Genomic DNA, 18,622 nt, shown 5'->3' with positions numbered 1-18,622 from the left:
AAATAATGATAGTAAAATGCTTGTGTTTTATTACCTCCATTTAATATAAAAATCACAAAAGTAGCGTCAGTATGGTGTTATTCAATAAAGATAATGGTTTGCCAATAAAAATTAAACAAGAAATAATATCGATTTTAAAAAATAAAAAGTACTTACAATTTTGGTTATCCTAATATTGGATGGCTTTCCTTACGTGAAAACAAATAAAAGGAGAACATAAATAAATAAGGAAATACTATTGTTAGGCTATGACAGCACTTCCAAATGTTTAACAGGTATGTTAATTGATACGTAATCAGACATAAAATTCGACAACTTAGGCCAGGTAACGATCAATGACTTTGAAAAAGATATAAGGGACCACGTTCGACTCATTAAGAGATATTCTTGCATCAATATGCTAATTTTGGGCTACGAATCGAGTTTCAGTGTGTATTTTATGTTTTTTGAAATGAGAAATGTATTTTTAACATCTCTTGTATATCAAGAAAATATGCCATCATCATTTCATGTTAAGGTTGATTAAACATGTTTATGAATTTTTGAATAACTAGGCAAAAAAGACTTCAGCGTGGAATTAAAAGAGCGGAATATCAAAACTATTCGGTTTGGTTTGAGAACAATATCTACGATTGCGTTATTTATCCCATACTACTTCAAAAGAACACTTGAAATTTTCTGAAACATACCAGGCAACATCACCCTTTAAAATAATTTTCTTAAAATAATATAAAAATTAACAAAACATGTCAACGTTAAGAAAAACAAATCCATACATATTTCCTTGATGCATAACTTAAAACAATTTTATCACCAGCAAAAAATCTAAAAACATTTAATTTCTAAAAATGGTAATAACATGGAAAAATACATTCAAACCAATTTCCATGTAGTAAAAAAAATCATATCTATACGTCTTAGCTATAATATTGAGCGATGATCCTTGGTAAAGGTCAAGATAACATGGTGAAAGTCCTGTTTCTTGGATATGGCAAAAAGCAAAGTAAACATATCACCATGCGATTGCAATAACTTCTTTTTCGAAGATGCCATATAGCCCATGCAACAGCCCATAACATTGGCAAACCAAATTGTGTTCAAAATGTGGCAATTGTTCACAAAAAAGCGAAATACATGATAAATACTCTTGGTAGCTAACGCTGGTATGACCTATACCGACGCTAACAGTTTTGGATAGCAATATTTGAGAGTTTGCATTTACAAAAATAATATAGAATGAACATATCGAGAAAGTTAAAATAATTTTTTTTAACAGTTGATACATTTATAATCTCCAATAAAATTATTTAGCCGGTCTGGTATTGGTGAAACAGGAGCCTCTTAAGTTCTATGAATCCACTTCGAGACAGTTGGGCCTTGCAGCCCTGCACTCAACCGCGTTATAGTATATTAATCCGATTAACTGTCTAAACTCCAGGGACGATCACAGTAGCCGAACATTTAAACGAGGACCCTGATCAGAGGCATGAAATTAAGGGCTTATTATTTACAGCGAAAGGCACAGTCAACTGATTTAGTTTTATATTTCCACAATTTTAATCAAAGACGATGTGTTTAAACACATGTATTATTTCGACAGAATTATGTCCGTTCGTATCTGGAGTTTACATCACCGCCATAAAAATGACAGTTTCTTCTGAGAAATAGTACCAACTCACTTTGAACATGCCTCAAGGAACCACGCGGTAGAACCAGCATAATCCCTTCTCTGTCATGGCAGTTTTTAATTCCAAAATACAAATATATAGTATTATGACACTGTGACTTATTCAAATGCATTCTAAATTGAATGACCTATTACATTTATGATCATTTACACAGAAATATGTAAAAGCATAGGCACACAGATAGCCGTATAATGCTCAGACGGAACGTCCGAAAAGGCAATATTCCTTTTATATATTCCTTGTAGATTTCATTCGCAGTACACTTGCAGACATTCTAATAATTAAATGAACCCATTTAATATCAATATGATCTATCAACACCAATCGTTCCTTTAAGATGGGACTGATACAGTCGATTACTGCAGTGTATCTGATGTTTCTTATTAACAGAGAATGGTCTGGAATTTCATTTTCCTTTAACAACAAGATGTGCCTTTCACTCCATTTTTACAGGACAGTTACTGACAAGAACTCTGCTGTTTTCCTTTCAATGATCTTTAAAACCATTATGCTCTGAAAACACGAATCACTCCCTCTATATCGGTTCCGCAAATAGGGCATTTACCAAACTTCGGGGCACATTCCAAACAAGTGATTAAGTGGGTACATGGTAGAAACAGAACAACCGCTTCGCGTTCCTTGCATATTATACACGCCATACTCCTTCTAAGGTTCTCGTTTTCAGCTTTCAGCCTCTCCAATTTTTCTGGAACAAATGCAGAAATTGTTTCAAGCAATTTAATTGTATAAGTGAAACAATCAAAAAGAGCTAAAATTCACACAAATATGTAGAAAATAACACAACAGAGACACAAAGAAAGTTTCAACTTACTACAAAAAACAAAAAGGGCACAGAAATCAAATTTAAATTCGCATTAATTACATAATTTTAAAAATACCATTGTAGTAGTTATTGCCTCTGCGGTTTACTTGAACTGGCGACTGAAATGAACATGTATGTCATATTAGGAGCAGAATTCGTCAAGTTTAATTGACAATTATATCTAATAACATATTTGATGGATTTAACACACTGTCCTTATTTATATTAGTGAACTTACAGTCGAATGAAAATGTACTTTTCTTCCAATTAATCGAGATTCAAAAACGAGATAGTTTAAACATTTTGTAACTTACATTCTCAACAGTCTCGACTGCCTGCATTATGTTTATTTTCAGGAATGTAAACTCGAATGAAAATCGAGCATGTTCGGCCCATGGGTCATCCCCTGCCAGCCAGTTGCGAAGGCCTACATTGCAGTGAAAAAAACGAATAGTGTCACCTTCACCTGTAAATTAAAGGGAGTTAAAAAACCATCAACAGTTGGTAAAACACAGAAATAAACACATGAAGCATCACCCTTGCAAGGAATTACTTTTTAACACTATAAAAAATATTTAATACATAGAGATGAACATTTTTAACATAATCTCTCTCACCTGTACATTACGAGGAGTTACTTCCTAACACGATAAGCAATATAACATACATCGTGTGAACACATTTAACAAAGATGCTCTTAACTGTACAATACAATAAGTAACAATTGACACAATAAACGATATGACCTACAGAAAATAGATACATGATACAGTCGCTGTAACCTTCACATTGTAATGAGTTACTTCCTAACACAATACCCACTATGACCTACATGGACGCTAACAACTCTGACCTGTCCCTAGGAAGGAGTGACTTACTAACATAATTAACAAAACGACCTTCGTCGAAGTAATCATATGACATTTTTCGATTAGTCACTCTCAACTGTAAATTGCAACGAGTATCTTCGTAACATTATCAACAGTATCATTCACATTGCAGTATAATCCAACATAGTTTCCTATATTCTTAAGATAGTCTTTTTAGAAAACGAATAAGGACTTGTGTGTTCAAAACAAGTAAAGTTTATAAGTTTAGCTGAAGCTAGTGTTTTACGAATACAAATAACATAAAACAGGCTTAATGTTGTAACTGTAATTCATCCTTACTTTACTTCTCTCTTCCCTCGTTGCGTATTCTGTGTAGCCAGAAATTTGGAAAAACTTACCTTGCATACCGTGTGTGAAACGAACCGAAGAGAATGCATTCCTTAGAGGAAAACCGCTGGCACCTAGGAAGGAACATCGAGGTATGTGGTGATGTATTTTATCATGGTAGAGCTCGTCGTTAGTGTGCCAGTCGCCGTGGCGCTCTCTACAATTGTAGCATTCAACTACCGCGTCAATGCTGGTAAAGAATAATCCATTGGAAGAAAGTTTAATGCAGTTAACCATTGGCGCAATGGGGAAGATGCCAAAAGTCCGACCGCGATTGCGTTTATACCGCAATTGTCTCATATTCGTATGTAAATTCCAAATCGGTAGCCCCAAGATATACCGGCAACTGGGAGAAATTTGGCAAGCAATAAATAATCCGGTCTTCTGTTTGTTTTTTAATCTTAACCAACATTTCAAACGTGATTTTGATAATGTTAATATGTCCGATGCATAATCAATGAGCTTATTTAACACAAACAATATCAACAAAAAACGCTAGTAACAAGGAATCATTTCCGCGTGTTGACAGGTCGGCCTCATCTTATTTCTATTATAAGGTCATTCTAACTATAGAAACACCGCAAACACTTGGGATTCCAAATTCAACATGTTTCTTTTTCTACTTTCATCATGTTACCCCTTGATGTAAACACGAATAAAATGTTTTTATAATCCATCTTTCGAAGCACGCTAATTCCAATCGAATGAAATTCATTTTGTATATTTTCTCCTCTCTTAAAGCAACTACGCTATCGCATGATACTGAGAATTCGGAATATATGGTGGAAACTGCGGGGCTTTCCATAACTCGAAGTAATATCCGGTCGCTCGTTCGTGTCGCTCGTTCGTCAAATAAGGCCACTTGTACATATTTTATAGTTTACTGAATTTATTAGTTTAGTTCAATCGCATCGAGATTTGTGGAATTTACGGTCTCATCAAGTGAAATAAAGTATTAAAGAAAGAAAAAACATATCAAGGCATTTCTTTTCGTATTCAATTAAATCTTAATCTGGCTTTTGTTTTATTGCATTTGATGACTGAGAGGGTTGTTGATAATCTGCCGAGTTTCTTTTATCTTATGTTTATTTTGATAACATTTTTTTATATTTTTGTATTGATATCGATGTCGATTCTGCATTGTATGTGTGCTTCGCGTGTTTGTAAGTTTGCCATATTTGCGTCTGATGTTTGTGTCATCATCTTCGTATCAACAACGCTTGTAACGCTGATTTTGACGTTATTTTGCATTCTTGATGTTTACTAAAAATGTCCACCATATTTATAACGTTTTGCTTAGTGTGAAAGATCGCTTTCAAACGGGTTTGAGAGTGTTGATTACTCTTCCAGGCGGTATAATAATCGCTCTTTTCAAGCCGATATATCTTGATTCTGTCTGTCTCATTCCATTATGTGACCATATGGCCTTGGAGCGAGAAAGCGAAACAAGGATAGGATAATGTTGCATGTTATGTTTTTTTGTTGTTTTCGTTGTATTTGTTAGATATTACTTTAACGTTTGTGTCACGTTTCCGTTCTGTTATTGTACTTTATTTGTTCAACAGATTTTAAATTAGACGAACCAACCAGTAGTTATCTTTTTAAATGTAAAAAAACAAGAGAGAGTATTTCAAGGAAATATAACGATCAATACATATTTGATATATGCTTGCATGACCATGATAAAATTAATGCAATAAATTGTAATATATATATATGCATATATATGAACTTATGGCGAACAATTGCTTAATTAAACTATATACATGGTTTGGAGTGAAGGCTTGTATTTTATAGGACTTATGCTCTTTCAATTAAAATCAATATGATACGGTAAAATGTAGAAAAAGCAACTTCGACAAAAAGTACCTAAGCGATAACTAATAAAAACTTATGAAATGGCGTTTAACTTAAGTTTTCATAATTATGCTTCTAAGATCTTACAATAACGAAAACGATGGCACACCATAATATTTTAACCTGATTCGAAAATATCCAATAAATGCATATGTTTGTCCTTAGGCAAATCTGACAAGATCGTATGACAATTCTAAACCAATAAGATTGTACATCTATTAATAAATCAGAGCGGGTTTCCAATATTATTTTTATCTGCAATTTGGTATGTTTACATTACTTGTGATTATTTGTATATATCGTTGACAGATTCTAACGTTGTATTGGGCCTAAATGGTGTGATTTTAAAACAATGCTCTTCCGATTTAATCGTTAAATAATAAACTATCTTCTTAATAATGAACTTTTACATATAAGAAATAATGTTTCTAAATAAATCACAAAAGCATAGTATTTCTAAATATAGATTATGTTCTCAATAGTAAACGATGAGTAATGAAAATCGTTCTAGATACCAGACAACTAGTATAAACACTTTGTTTACTTGTTTATCTTAACCTAGATTGTTCTGGTTTGTTCCAATTCGTGTCACATGCGCTGACCAGGATAGGGTATATAAACGAAAAAAAAAACGAAACGTACATTCATATTGTTCATTTGCTTTTGAGACATAACATCAATTAAATACGACGATTGATCTCAATTCATACGTTCATAACTGCTTTAGAGGGATAATATCATTGATAGACGCAAGTGAATAAATAAGTGCACTACGTTACATACAAATTAAATGCCAGAAATTAACGACTTCAAGGAGTTGAACAACAGAATTAGAAGCTTCGCCAACTGGAGCTTCCTTTCTGATTCCTCCAAACTTGCTAATGCAGGATTTTATGCAACAGGTAAGATATATTTTTCAACATATATTTCATTTATTAGTTTATAATAAACTCTGGAAATGAAAAGTTAATCTAAACAAGGCCAATTGTTTTATAATGAATGTGTGTTTATAATTATTTTACTCAGTGGCAGATTGCGACGGAGTACTGGGGACCGGAGTATTACACGTATTACACGTATGAATTTTCTCTTATATACGCGTCCCCTGCCTTCCTCGATATAATTCAACCGAACTGTTTATAGTTCATCAAACCTAATATCAAATTGTTATATATCTACACATATGATGTAAGTATGTAAAAATAATGAACATTGGCTTATTATGAGTTATTACTAGAACTAAAAATTATCCAATAAATCGACTTATGTGTAAGGTTATATTGAACTGATATTAATTTTGCATCTACAGGATACCACGACCTTGTTCGATGTTATGCATGCGGTCTTGGGCTAAGATATCTAAACGCCGATGATGACCCGCTATCAGAGCATATTAAAAACTGCACGTCATCGTGCGCCTTCCTGAACGAGCTCGCAGGCGAACATCAAGTAAGAAACGACATATTCCATGTTACAAAACATGGTTGTTCCTAGTATTTTCAGATACAAGAACTAAACAATCGTTTATATGGCAATTGATAAGCTCAGCAAGCAAATTCGATCTATACTATGGGTACGATACTCAAGGGGATGTCTAAAACATGTATTTAATATATGGTACATACTAAATGTCCTGTTTTAGAGAAGGGTTCAATTAGCTAGGGCATTATATTAATGTAATAGTACAAATATTTGGCTAAAACGTATTTTTATTAAATTTCAGGATCTTAATGCTGAAGAGCCGGATATATCAGGTACTATAGAAGGTGAATTGGACACATTTTAAAATGATAATACAATTAGTTATGAAGCTATGCAATGTTAAAATGGAATAAAATGCAAATCCCACTTAAACAGTTTAGCAATCTTACGCATTTTATATTAAACATAAATTTTATCTTACCACATAGACACCGAGGAGGAGCTAGAACAGCTAGAAGAGCAAAATGATCGACTAAGGGAAAGAACTACATGCAAAATTTGTCGAGAGAGACAGGCGATAATCTTGCTGCTGCCTTGTAGTCATCTAGCCGCATGCGTGCAATGTGGATCAAACTTATCCATCTGTCCAGTATGTAGCAGACCAGTCGTGGAGACGATCAAGACGTTCCTGGGTTGAGGCTAGTGATGATCTATTCAATAATCCCTCGGATAACATGAGAACATCTCCATTGACCATCGTCCTCAGTTTCGTTGGATTAATGTGACCTGACGTATAACCGTCTTGTTTAATAGCTTTTAATACACTTATTTATAGAGTTATAAATTCAAAGCAAAGACATGATGTCTTAAAAACTAATAGTGTGTAGCAAACCAGTTAATGAGTCGGTAAAGACTTTCCTAGTGTGAATCTACCGATGATCTATTCAACAGATGCACGGAAAGCGTGGGAACATCACCATTTTCCGTCGTCGTCAGATCTTGTGGATTAAAGGGACCTTACATTTTACAGTTGTTTGATGTTTTGCAATGTTTACTTCCGTCCATTTAATATGCAAATATGAAGTTTATAACGTATTGTTAATAAAATATGCTGTATAATGTCGTGTTCAATTTCTTTGCATTTACATGACTGCACCAGTACTAAACGATGGCACTCTGATGTCAAGACAATATTTATGCAAAAAGCTGCAGAAACAAGCTTAGTAGCAAAAAGTTTAAACATAAACCCGGTTTAGTGGCACTTGGTAAACGCAAAAGACATATAAGTTAACATAAAATCATAGAAGAACAGCACAAAACGCTACAAACAGCACAATGCATATATACTATATACCATTAGGTATGTTTATCAAGAATTGTTACCGACTTGGAACGGTCAGAAAAATGTAAATTTACTGGGGGTTTAAACCAGTTTTTGTGCACAAACCTTACTCTTATCCCAACAATCCTTAATAAAGATAAAACACAAAAGGTAAATTTTATCAAAGTATGCATTAACTTGAGGAATCTTATCAATAAAACAAATAATAAAAAAACGTACAGGTAAACCCCAAGTACTTCTATGATTAGAGATCCCAAATCAATCTGCAGAATACTTAGAACAGCTCTGCGTAGTACAATAAAGCGCGCCCATCTACTCAAAAACCGGTAATATTACAACCTGCCTCAGGCAGCACCAATCAAACAACAAAATGAACTTCCCCAATTCGAGTCCATGCTAAATAAATTATTGTTTGGCAATAATCAAGCCAATTAAGAACATGGCAAATCTAACAGGCGCGCTTCCAGCTATTTTAGCATACAATAATGAAACAAACCCGAGCTGGGCTAAGCCTTTCATGACACCAATTTATTTTATTTAGGCAGCAATCAGCCAAAAATCCAAGGGTCAATGTAAAGACTTTTAATCAAACCACCAAATGCGTGCCAAATACACCAAATACACATAAGGTATTATTTAGACGAAACCAATTGTGTGTTTATCATTCGCTGAATTTACCCTTTTTTATGGCAAAAAGTTTTTAATGCATAACATAATACGTAATCGCGGCAAAACATTGCAACACATTGCAACACAAACCGCATTTTGCCAACCATTAAGCTTGTAAAGTCCTCCATATGATATTCAATTGTCCGTAATCACAAGCGACACATGACAAACTACATTCTTTTAGACTAATGTCTACCCAAACTCCTCAATAAAAATCAAAAGACGTCACGGACCAGATATCTCTACAATCTTAAAACATGTCCAAACCTATATTCTGATCAAGTGCTACGAAACAGTAAATGACCTCCGAAGTCTACCCTCTAGCTCTGGAGAGGTATTCATAAAACAAAGTATTATGTCATTTCTTAACTTAAGTTAAATTCCGAGTATTTTCGTAGTAACATTAAAAGAAAACTATAGTGTTTTTTACATGAAAGAGTGTTTTTAAATCAGATCAATGACAAAAAGTATTTTAGATGTCATAAAGCAATTGTATCATATGATAAGTGAGATACTTAACTTAAGAAAGTGACTAAAGACAGAAAATGACTTACAATGTTTATCAATACCGGCCCTAACCTGTCATTTCTCTCCTTGCCCTCACTACAAATGCCAACTTCATACATGATTAGGTATTGGAAACATTTCGATAAGTACATCGAGTAACACTGATTTTTATACATACTTTTCATTTTTAGTTTAATTTTGAAGCATAAGTATACTCTTCCTCCTAAAGTTCAAGGAATGTGTGTTGATATGAATATTGCTTATGTTAAATGTTCTTTCATATGGCAGGGGACATTAAGCACGGCATAGTCATTTCAAGGTGAAAGTATTACCATGCCAATACCTGGATTTCGAAGTAGGGATTTATGATATTTACCTGCCCTTTGATATCAAATGAAATAAAAAAAATTCTGTTTACATAATTTTCACTATTGTGTTATGTTTAAGAAAGTTTCCACATTAGATTATAAAAACCGAACACACTGGGTTAGATTACCATTCATGTGGTCATGATCAGTCGCCAAATGTGATGTTCCCATAAGAATCGTATGAAATGCATCAACATGTTTCTGTCAAATGTATATGTAAATACTGTTTCGTATAAAAGCTTCCTTCGTATCGTTCGACTTTGTAGCGTTCTTGCTTATCAATCCAAATCCAAGTCAAATCATGTCTGCAAAAGCACAATGACTACATTTTCCGCGTTATATATTCATGTTTAACACAATATGACGTCCATTCAATCAACATGGACCACAACATTTAAATATTTTTAAATCGACATTCGACCTTTAGTTATACATCGAGGGAATGACAATATGTATTTATAGAAAGATCATTCACAGCTGTGAAAAGCATACAATGGGCCGTTTGTACAGAACATTTTACATATTATCTTTATTAACTTTCAAATCGTTGCTGCTCTGAGATTTATTAATCTGAGATTCATTTTCATAGAAACATATTTTCAAATATCTTACTTTTAAAACTTAACATCGGACAATTTGATCATATCCCTTAATGGGTTTATTGTAAAGATTGGTGGTATTCACAATGGGTAGGCCTGGCACATTGTGTATGTTTGTATCCATAACGAAATGACATGTATATTCTGATAGGAGGCAATCTGATCGGTAAATTGCACAATTGACAGATTTAAGTAAAACCTCGATGCATCGGATCCTTATCGACGACGCGATTATGAAACGTGTTTGTGCCAGATGGGGTTCCCGATTATTTAAATAGGAGTCAATAGGTCAACGGGTGGCATTGTCGGTCTTATTTTGTGCGCGGGCGTACGCTTACGACTTCCCATTACTAGACTAAACCATGACTGCGGACGAAACTTAATCTCTCTTTGAACCGGAAGGGAAGCGACAGTTAAGTGTTTGGAATACTCCCCAGAACACAGTTCTGTTTGTATTGTAAATTCTGTTGGAAAGCCGCTTATAAGTAATTTTGAAAAAGGGTCAAGAACCATTTCTGTGTAGATATTTTGAAATCGGGCCGATGGTTTCTAAAGAGAAAGTTTTTCATATAGACATATAATGAAAACTGGCCCCTCCCATGATGTTCTTAATTTTCGAGACGCGTTTCATCCTGTTACACGCAGTTTCACTACGCCAGACATTGAACGCTGCATATTATGCAAAAGTTTTATTTATTATAATGTAAAGGTACTTTTGTTAAATATTATTAAATGTGTTTAATAACAAATGAAAACTATTATTTTGTTTTTCTTATTTTTACAAATGCTTATCTTGTAATTATATTGTAATATCATATCATGCCAGCATATTCATCTTTCGTTATTTTCGCTATTTTTTTGACCCCCCAGTTCATATACTTAGCTTGTCACAAAGTGTTGGTATAACCCTCGTATGACCTGTTTACATCGACAAGCCATAACGTTGGACGTATGGCCCCTGAATATTCAGATTATGACCATTTCATGTTGTCTTCTCTCTAACTCTTGCTGTGTTTTGGTAATATATCGTATAACAAACGTTGCGTATCTATCCGATCAACCAAGTTAACTTGAACAGTTCCAATATTATTTTTTTCTAAACTGGGTATATAAACATAACCATAACTCACATATTTGCACAAGCCTATGGATGTGTTTGTAAGTTATGAATTATGTTATATAAACAGGCTACATTGCGTTACTTCGTTCACATAACACATTTCATGGTTCTGGCAAAGAAAAGGCATGGGCAGTGCCCATCTTGGGATTGTTTCGCTACTGAAATAACTTAACGGTTAATAGTTGGTTTATGTGGGTTTTAAATGGGTTTGGAGAGTGTTAAGAAATCTTCAAGGCGCTTAAATTATCTTGATTATGTCTGTCTCATTCCATTATGTGACCATATGGCCTTGGAGCGAAAAAGAGAAACAAGGATAAGATAATGTGGCATGTTATGTTTGTGTGTTGTTGTATTTGTTAAATATTACTTAAACGTTTGTGTCACGTTTCCGTTCTGTTATTGTACTTTATTTGTTCAACAAATTTTGAATTAGACAAACCAACCAGTTTATTATACTGTTATCATTTTAAATGTAAAACAATTAACAAGAGAGAGTATATTTAAGGAAATATAACGATCAGTACATTATTGATATATGCTTGCCTGACCCATGATAAAATTAATGCAATAAACGGTAATATATATGCATGCATATAAACTAATGTCAAACACTAACTTTGTTAAACTATATACATGATTTGAAGCGAAGGATTGTATATAAAAGGACATATGCTCTTTCAATTAAAATCAATATGGTACAGTAAATTGTAGAAAAAGCCACTTCGGCAGAAAGTACCTTAGGGATAACTAATAAAACTCATGCGTTTTTCTCGAGTTCTCGTGATTAAGCTTCTAAGATCTTACAATAATGAAAAAGATGGCACAGCATAATATATTGACCTGATTCGAAAATATCAAATGAATACATGTGTTTGGCCTAACGCTAATCTGACAAGATCGTATGACAATTATAAAGCAATCAGAAAGTACATCTATTAATAAATCAGAGCGGGTTCCCAATATAATATATTTCTATCTGCAATTTGATATACATTACATGTGATTATTTTTTTATATATCGTTGACTGATTCTAACGTTATTTGTTGTATTGGGCCTAAATGGTGAGATTTTGAAACAATGATCTTTCGATTTAATCGAATAAACCATTATCTTAAAGATGAACTGTTACATATAAGAAATTATGTTTGTAAACAAATCGCAAAAGCATTGTCACGTAATATTTCTAAATATAGAATAATGTTCTCAATAGTAAACGATGAGTCATAAAATCGTTCTAAATACCAGCCACTTTGTTTATATTATTATCTTAGCCTAGATCATTCTGGTCTGTTCCACTTCGTGTCATATGGCCTGGATCAGGTATATAAACGAAAAAACGAAACAAACATTCATATTGTACATTTGCTTTTTTGACATAGCATCAATTAAATACGACGATTGATCTCAATACATTCATAACTGCTTTAAAAGGATTGTATCATTTATAGACGCGAGTGTTAAAAAAGTGCACTACGTTACAAACAAACTAAATGCCAGAAAGTAACGACTTCAAAGAGTTGGACAACAGAATTAGAAGCTTCGCCAACTGGAGCTACCTTTCTGATTCCTCCAAACTTGCTAATGCTGGATTTTATGCAACAGGTAAGCTAGATTGTTTCAACATATATTTCATACTGTTTTATAGTAAAATCTGGATATGAAAATTTAGTCACAACAAGGCCAATTGATTCATTAAGAATGTGTGTTTATAATTATATTATTCAGTGGAAGATTGCGACGAGGTACTGAGAAGAGGAGTATTACACGTATGACTTTACTCTTTTATAAGCGTGACTTGCCTTCCCAGATATATTTTAACCGAACTGTTTATAGTTCATCAAACCTAATATTAAAATTGATATATATCTACAAGTAGTATGTAAGTATGTAAAAACAAATAACATTGGCTTATTATGAGGTATTACTAGAACTAAATCAAAATTATCAAATAAATCGAATATGTGAAAGGTAATATTAGACTAGTATTAAATTTGCATCTACAGGATACCACGACCTTGTTCGATGTTATGCATGCGGTCTTGGGCTAAGATATCTAAACGCCGATGATGACCCGCTGTCAGAGCATATTAAAAACTGCACGTCATCGTGCGCCTTCCTGAACGAGCTCGCAGGCGAACATCAAGTAAGAAACGACATATGCGATGTTACATAACATGGTTGTTCTTCGTATTTTCAGATGCAAAAAATGAAACAATCGTTTATATGGCAAGTGATAAACTCACCGATCAAATTCGATGTACACAATAAACACGATACTCACGTGGATGTCTTAAACTTGTATTCAATATATGGTACATATTAAATGTTCTGTTTTAGGGAAGGGTTCAATTAACTAGGGCATTATATTAATGTAAAGTACAAATATTTGGCTAAAACGTATTTTTATTAAATTTCAGGATCTTAATGCTGAAGAGCCGGATATATCAGGTGCTATAGAAGGTGAATTGGACACATTTTAAAATAGTAATACAATTAGTTATGCAATGTTTAAATGGAATAAAATGCAAATCCCACTTAAACGGTTTAGCAATCTTACGCATTTTTTATTAAACATAAATTTTATCTTACCACATAGACACCGAGGACGAGCTAGAACAGCTAGAAGAGCAAAATGATCGACTAAGGGAAAGTACTACATGCAAAGTTTGTCGAGAGAGACAGGCGATAATCTTGCTGCTGCCTTGTAGTCATTTAGCCGCATGCGTGCAATGTGGATCAAACTTATCCATCTGTCCAGTATGTAGCAGACCAGTGGTGGAGACGATAAAGACGTTCCTAGGTTGAGGCTAGTGATGATCTATTCAATAATCCCTCGGATAAATGAGAATCTCCATTGACCATCGTCCTCAGTTTCGTTGGATTAATGTGACCTGACGTATAACCGTCTTGTTTAATAGCTTTTAATACACTTATTTATAGAGTTATAAATTCAAGCCAAAGACATGATGTCTTAAAAACTAATAGTGTGTAGCAAACCAGTTAATGAGTCGGTAAAGACTTTCCTAGTGCGAATCTACCGATGATCTATTCAACAGATGCACGGAAAGCGTGGGAACATCACCATTTTCCGTCGTCGTCAGATCTTGTGGATTAAAGGGACCTTACATTTTATAGTTGTTTGATGTTTTGCAATGTTTACTTCCGTCCATTTAATATGCAAATATGAAGTTTTTAACGTATTGTTAATAAAATATGCTGTATAATGTCGTGTTCAATTTCTTTGCATTTACATGACTGCACCAGTACTAAACGATGGCACTCTGATGTCAAGACAATATTTATGCAAAAAGCTGCAGAAACAAGCTTAGTAGCAAAAAGTTTAAACATAAACCCGGTTTAGTGGCACTTGGTAAACGCAAAAGACATATAAGTTAACATAAAATCATAGAAGAACAGCACAAAACGCTACAAACAGCACAATGCATATATAATATATACTATTAGGTATGTTTATCAAGAATTGTTACCGACTTGGAACGGTCAGAAAAATGTAAATTTACTGGGGGTTTAAACCAGTTTTTGTGCACAAACCTTACTCTTATCCCAACAATCCTTAATAAAGATAAAACACAAAAGGTAAATTTTATCAAAGTATGCATTAACTTGAGGAATCTTATCAATAAAACAAATAATAAAAAAACGTACAGGTAAACCCCAAGTACTTCTATGATTAGAGATCCCAAATCAATCTGCAGAATACTTAGAACAGCTCTGCGTAGTACAATAAAGCGCGCCCATCTACTCAAAAACCGGTAATATTACAACCTGCCTCAGGCAGCACCAATCAAACAACAAAAGGAACTTCCCCAATTCGAGTCCATGCTAAATAAATTATTGTTTGGCAATAATCAAGCCAATTAAGAACATGGCAAATCTAACAGGCGCGCTTCCAGCTATTTTAGCATACAATAATGAAACAAACCCGAGCTGGGCTAAGCCTTTCATGACACCAATTTATTTTATTTAGGCAGCAATCAGCCAAAAATCCAAGGGTCAATGTAAAGACTTTTAATCAAACCACCAAATGCGTGCCAAATACACCAAATACACATAAGGTATTATTTAGACGAAACCAATTGTGTGTTTATCATTCGCTGAATTTACCCTTTTTTATGGCAAAAAGTTTTTAATGCATAACATAATACGTAATCGCGGCAAAACATTGCAACACATTGCAACACAAACCGCATTTTGCCAACCATTAAGCTTGTAAAGTCCTCCATATGATATTCAATTGTCCGTAATCACAAGCGACACATGACAAACTACATTCTTTTAGACTAATGTCTACCCAAACTCCTCAATAAAAATCAAAAGACGTCACGGACCAGATATCTCTACAATCTTAAAACATGTCCAAACCTATATTCTGATCAAGTGCTACGAAACAGTAAATGACCTCCGAAGTCTACCCTCTAGCTCTGGAGAGGTATTCATAAAACAAAGTATTATGTCATTTCTTAACTTAAGTTAAATTCCGAGTATTTTCGTAGTAACATTAAAAGAAAACTATAGTGTTTTTTACATGAAAGAGTGTTTTTAAATCAGATCAATGACAAAAAGTATTTTAGATGTCATAAAGCAATTGTATCATATGATAAGTGAGATACTTAACTTAAGAAAGTGACTAAAGACAGAAAATGACTTACAATGTTTATCAATTCCGGCCCTAACCTGTCATTTCTCTCCTTGCCCTCACTACAAATGCCAACTTCATACATGATCAGGTATTGGAAACATTTCGATAAGTACATCGAGTAACACTGATTTTTATACATACTTTTCATTTTTAGTTTAATTTTGAAGCATAAGTATACTCTTCCTCCTAAAGTTCAAGGAATGTGTGTTGATATGAATATTGCTTATGTTAAATGTTCTTTCATATGGCAGGGGACATTAAGAAGGCATAGTCATTTCAAGGTGAAAGTATTACCATGCCAATACCTGGATTTCGAAGTAGGGATTTATGATATTTACCTGCCCTTTGATATCAAATGAAATAAAAAAAATTCTGTTTACATAATTTTCACTATTGTGTTATGTTTAAGAAAGTTTCCACATTAGATTATAAAAACCGAACACACTGGGTTAGATTACCATTCATGTGGTCATGATCAGTCGCCAAATGTGATGTTCCCATAAGAATCGTATGAAATGCATCAACATGTTTCTGTCAAATGTATATGTAAATACTGTTTCGTATAAAAGCTTCCTTCGTATCGTTCGACTTTGTAGCGTTCTTGCTTATCAATCCAAATCCAAGTCAAATCATGTCTGCAAAAGCACAATGACTACATTTTCCGCGTTATATATTCATGTTTAACACAATATGACGTCCATTCAATCAACATGGACCACAACATTTAAATATTTTTTAATCGACATTCGACCTTTAGTTATACATCGAGGGAATGACAATATGTATTTATAGAAAGATCATTCACAGCTGTGAAAAGCATACAATGGGCCGTTTGTACAGAACATTTTACATATTATCTTTATTAACTTTCAAATCGTTGCTGCTCTGAGATTTATTAATCTGAGATTCATTTTCATAGAAACATATTTTCAAATATCTTACTTTTAAAACTTAACATCGGACAATTTGATCATATCCCTTAATGGGTTTATTGTAAAGATTGGTGGTATTCACAATGGGTAGGTCTGGCACATTGTGTATGTTTGTATCCATAACGAAAGGACATGTATATTCTGATAGGAGGCAATCTGATCGGTAAATTGCACAATTGACAGATTTAAGTAAAACCTCGATGCATCGGATCCTTATCGACGACGCGATTATGAAACGTGTTTGTGCCAGATGGGGTTCCCGATTATTTAAATAGGAGTCAATAGGTCAACGGGTGGCATTGTCGGTCTTATTTTGTGCGCGGGCGTACGCTGACGACTTCCCATTACTAGACTAAACCATGACTGCGGACGAAACTTAATCTCTCTTTGAACCGGAAGGGAAGCGACAGTTAAGTGTTTGGAATACTCCCCAGAACACAGTTCTGTTTGTATTGTAAATTCTGTTGGAAAGCCGCTTATAAGTAATTTTGAAAAAGGGTCAAGAACCATTTCTGTGTAGATATTTTGAAATCGGGCCGATGGTTTCTAAAGAGAAAGTTTTTCATATAGACATATAATGAAAACTGGCCCCTCCCATGATGTTCTTAATTTTCGAGACGCGTTTCATCCTGTTACACGCAGTTTCACTACGCCAGACATTGAACGCTGCATATTATGCAAAAGTTTTATTTATTATAATGTAAAGGTACTTTTGTTAAATATTATTAAATGTGTTTAATAACAAATGAAAACTATTATTTTGTTTTTCTTATTTTTACAAATGCTTATCTTGTAATTATATTGTAATATCATATCATGCCAGCATATTCATCTTTCGTTATTTTCGCTATTTTTTTGACCCCCCAGTTCATATACTTAGCTTGTCACAAAGTGTTGGTATAGCCCTCGTATGACCTGTTTACATCGACAAGCCATAACGTTGGACGTATGGCCCCTGAATATTCAGATTATGACCATTTCATGTTGTCTTCTCTCTAACTCTTGCTGTGTTTTGGTAATATATCGTATAACAAACGTTGCGTATCTATCCGATCAACCAAGTTAACTTGAACAGTTCCAATATTATTTTTTTCTAAACTGGGTATATAAACATAACCATAACTCACATATTTGCACAAGCCTATGGATGTGTTTGTAAGTTATGAATTATGTTATATAAACAGGCTACATTGCGTTACTTCGTTCACATAACACATTTCATGGTTCTGGCAAAGAAAAGGCATGGGCAGTGCCCATCTTGGGATTGTTTCGCTACTGAAATAACTTAACGGTTAATAGTTGGTTTATGTGGGTTTTAAATGGGTTTGGAGAGTGTTAAGAACTCTTCAAGGCGCTTAAATTATCTTGATTATGTCTGTCTCATTCCATTATGTGACCATATGGCCTTGGAGCGAAA

At 33.9% G+C, this 18,622-nt stretch overlaps 3 protein-coding genes across 11 annotated transcripts; 2 read left to right on the top strand and 1 right to left on the bottom strand.

The window, feature by feature from the left end:
- Positions 1-65: 65 nt before the first annotated feature.
- Positions 66-4,523, bottom strand: LOC128238233 (baculoviral IAP repeat-containing protein 3-like). The gene is made up of 4 exons (XM_052953911.1): positions 3,740-4,523; positions 2,826-2,977; positions 2,588-2,630; positions 66-2,394 (listed from the first exon to the last, which is right to left on the bottom strand). The coding sequence occupies exons 1-4, from the start codon at positions 4,026-4,028 to the stop codon at positions 2,195-2,197; spliced, it is 684 nt and encodes a 227-aa protein (XP_052809871.1). The 5' UTR covers positions 4,029-4,523; the 3' UTR covers positions 66-2,194.
- Positions 4,524-6,189: 1,666 nt separating this feature from the next.
- Positions 6,190-8,126, top strand: LOC128236493 (putative inhibitor of apoptosis). 5 transcript variants are annotated; one of them, XR_008261369.1, is made up of 5 exons: positions 6,195-6,487; positions 6,612-6,661; positions 6,895-7,034; positions 7,309-7,339; positions 7,496-8,126. XR_008261369.1 is itself a non-coding variant. In XM_052951379.1 (4 exons), exons 1-4 carry the CDS (start codon positions 6,376-6,378, stop codon positions 7,702-7,704), a joined length of 504 nt encoding a protein of 167 aa, XP_052807339.1. In that variant the 5' UTR covers positions 6,205-6,375; the 3' UTR covers positions 7,705-8,126. The 5 variants fall into 5 exon arrangements, 2 of the variants coding, with proteins under 2 accessions (XP_052807339.1, XP_052807340.1); XR_008261367.1 differs by having other exon boundaries at positions 6,190-6,487; positions 6,612-7,034; XR_008261368.1 differs by having other exon boundaries at positions 6,201-6,661.
- A 4,795-nt stretch (positions 8,127-12,921) lies between these two features.
- Positions 12,922-14,837, top strand: LOC128238641 (baculoviral IAP repeat-containing protein 3-like). 5 transcript variants are annotated; one of them, XR_008261751.1, is made up of 5 exons: positions 12,924-13,215; positions 13,339-13,379; positions 13,617-13,756; positions 14,031-14,073; positions 14,210-14,837. XR_008261751.1 is itself a non-coding variant. In XM_052954762.1 (4 exons), exons 1-4 carry the CDS (start codon positions 13,104-13,106, stop codon positions 14,416-14,418), a joined length of 492 nt encoding a protein of 163 aa, XP_052810722.1. In that variant the 5' UTR covers positions 12,922-13,103; the 3' UTR covers positions 14,419-14,837. The 5 variants fall into 5 exon arrangements, 2 of the variants coding, with proteins under 2 accessions (XP_052810722.1, XP_052810721.1); XM_052954762.1 differs by lacking the exon at positions 13,339-13,379 and having other exon boundaries at positions 12,922-13,215; positions 14,031-14,061; XR_008261752.1 differs by having other exon boundaries at positions 12,924-13,379.
- Positions 14,838-18,622: the final 3,785 nt, after the last annotated feature.

Source organism: Mya arenaria, chromosome 6, assembly GCF_026914265.1.
Source record: "Mya arenaria isolate MELC-2E11 chromosome 6, ASM2691426v1".
NCBI lineage: Eukaryota > Metazoa > Mollusca > Bivalvia > Myida > Myidae > Mya > Mya arenaria.
The sequence above is the reverse complement of the archived record's forward strand: the minus strand, read 5'-3'. Positions and strand labels throughout refer to the sequence as shown.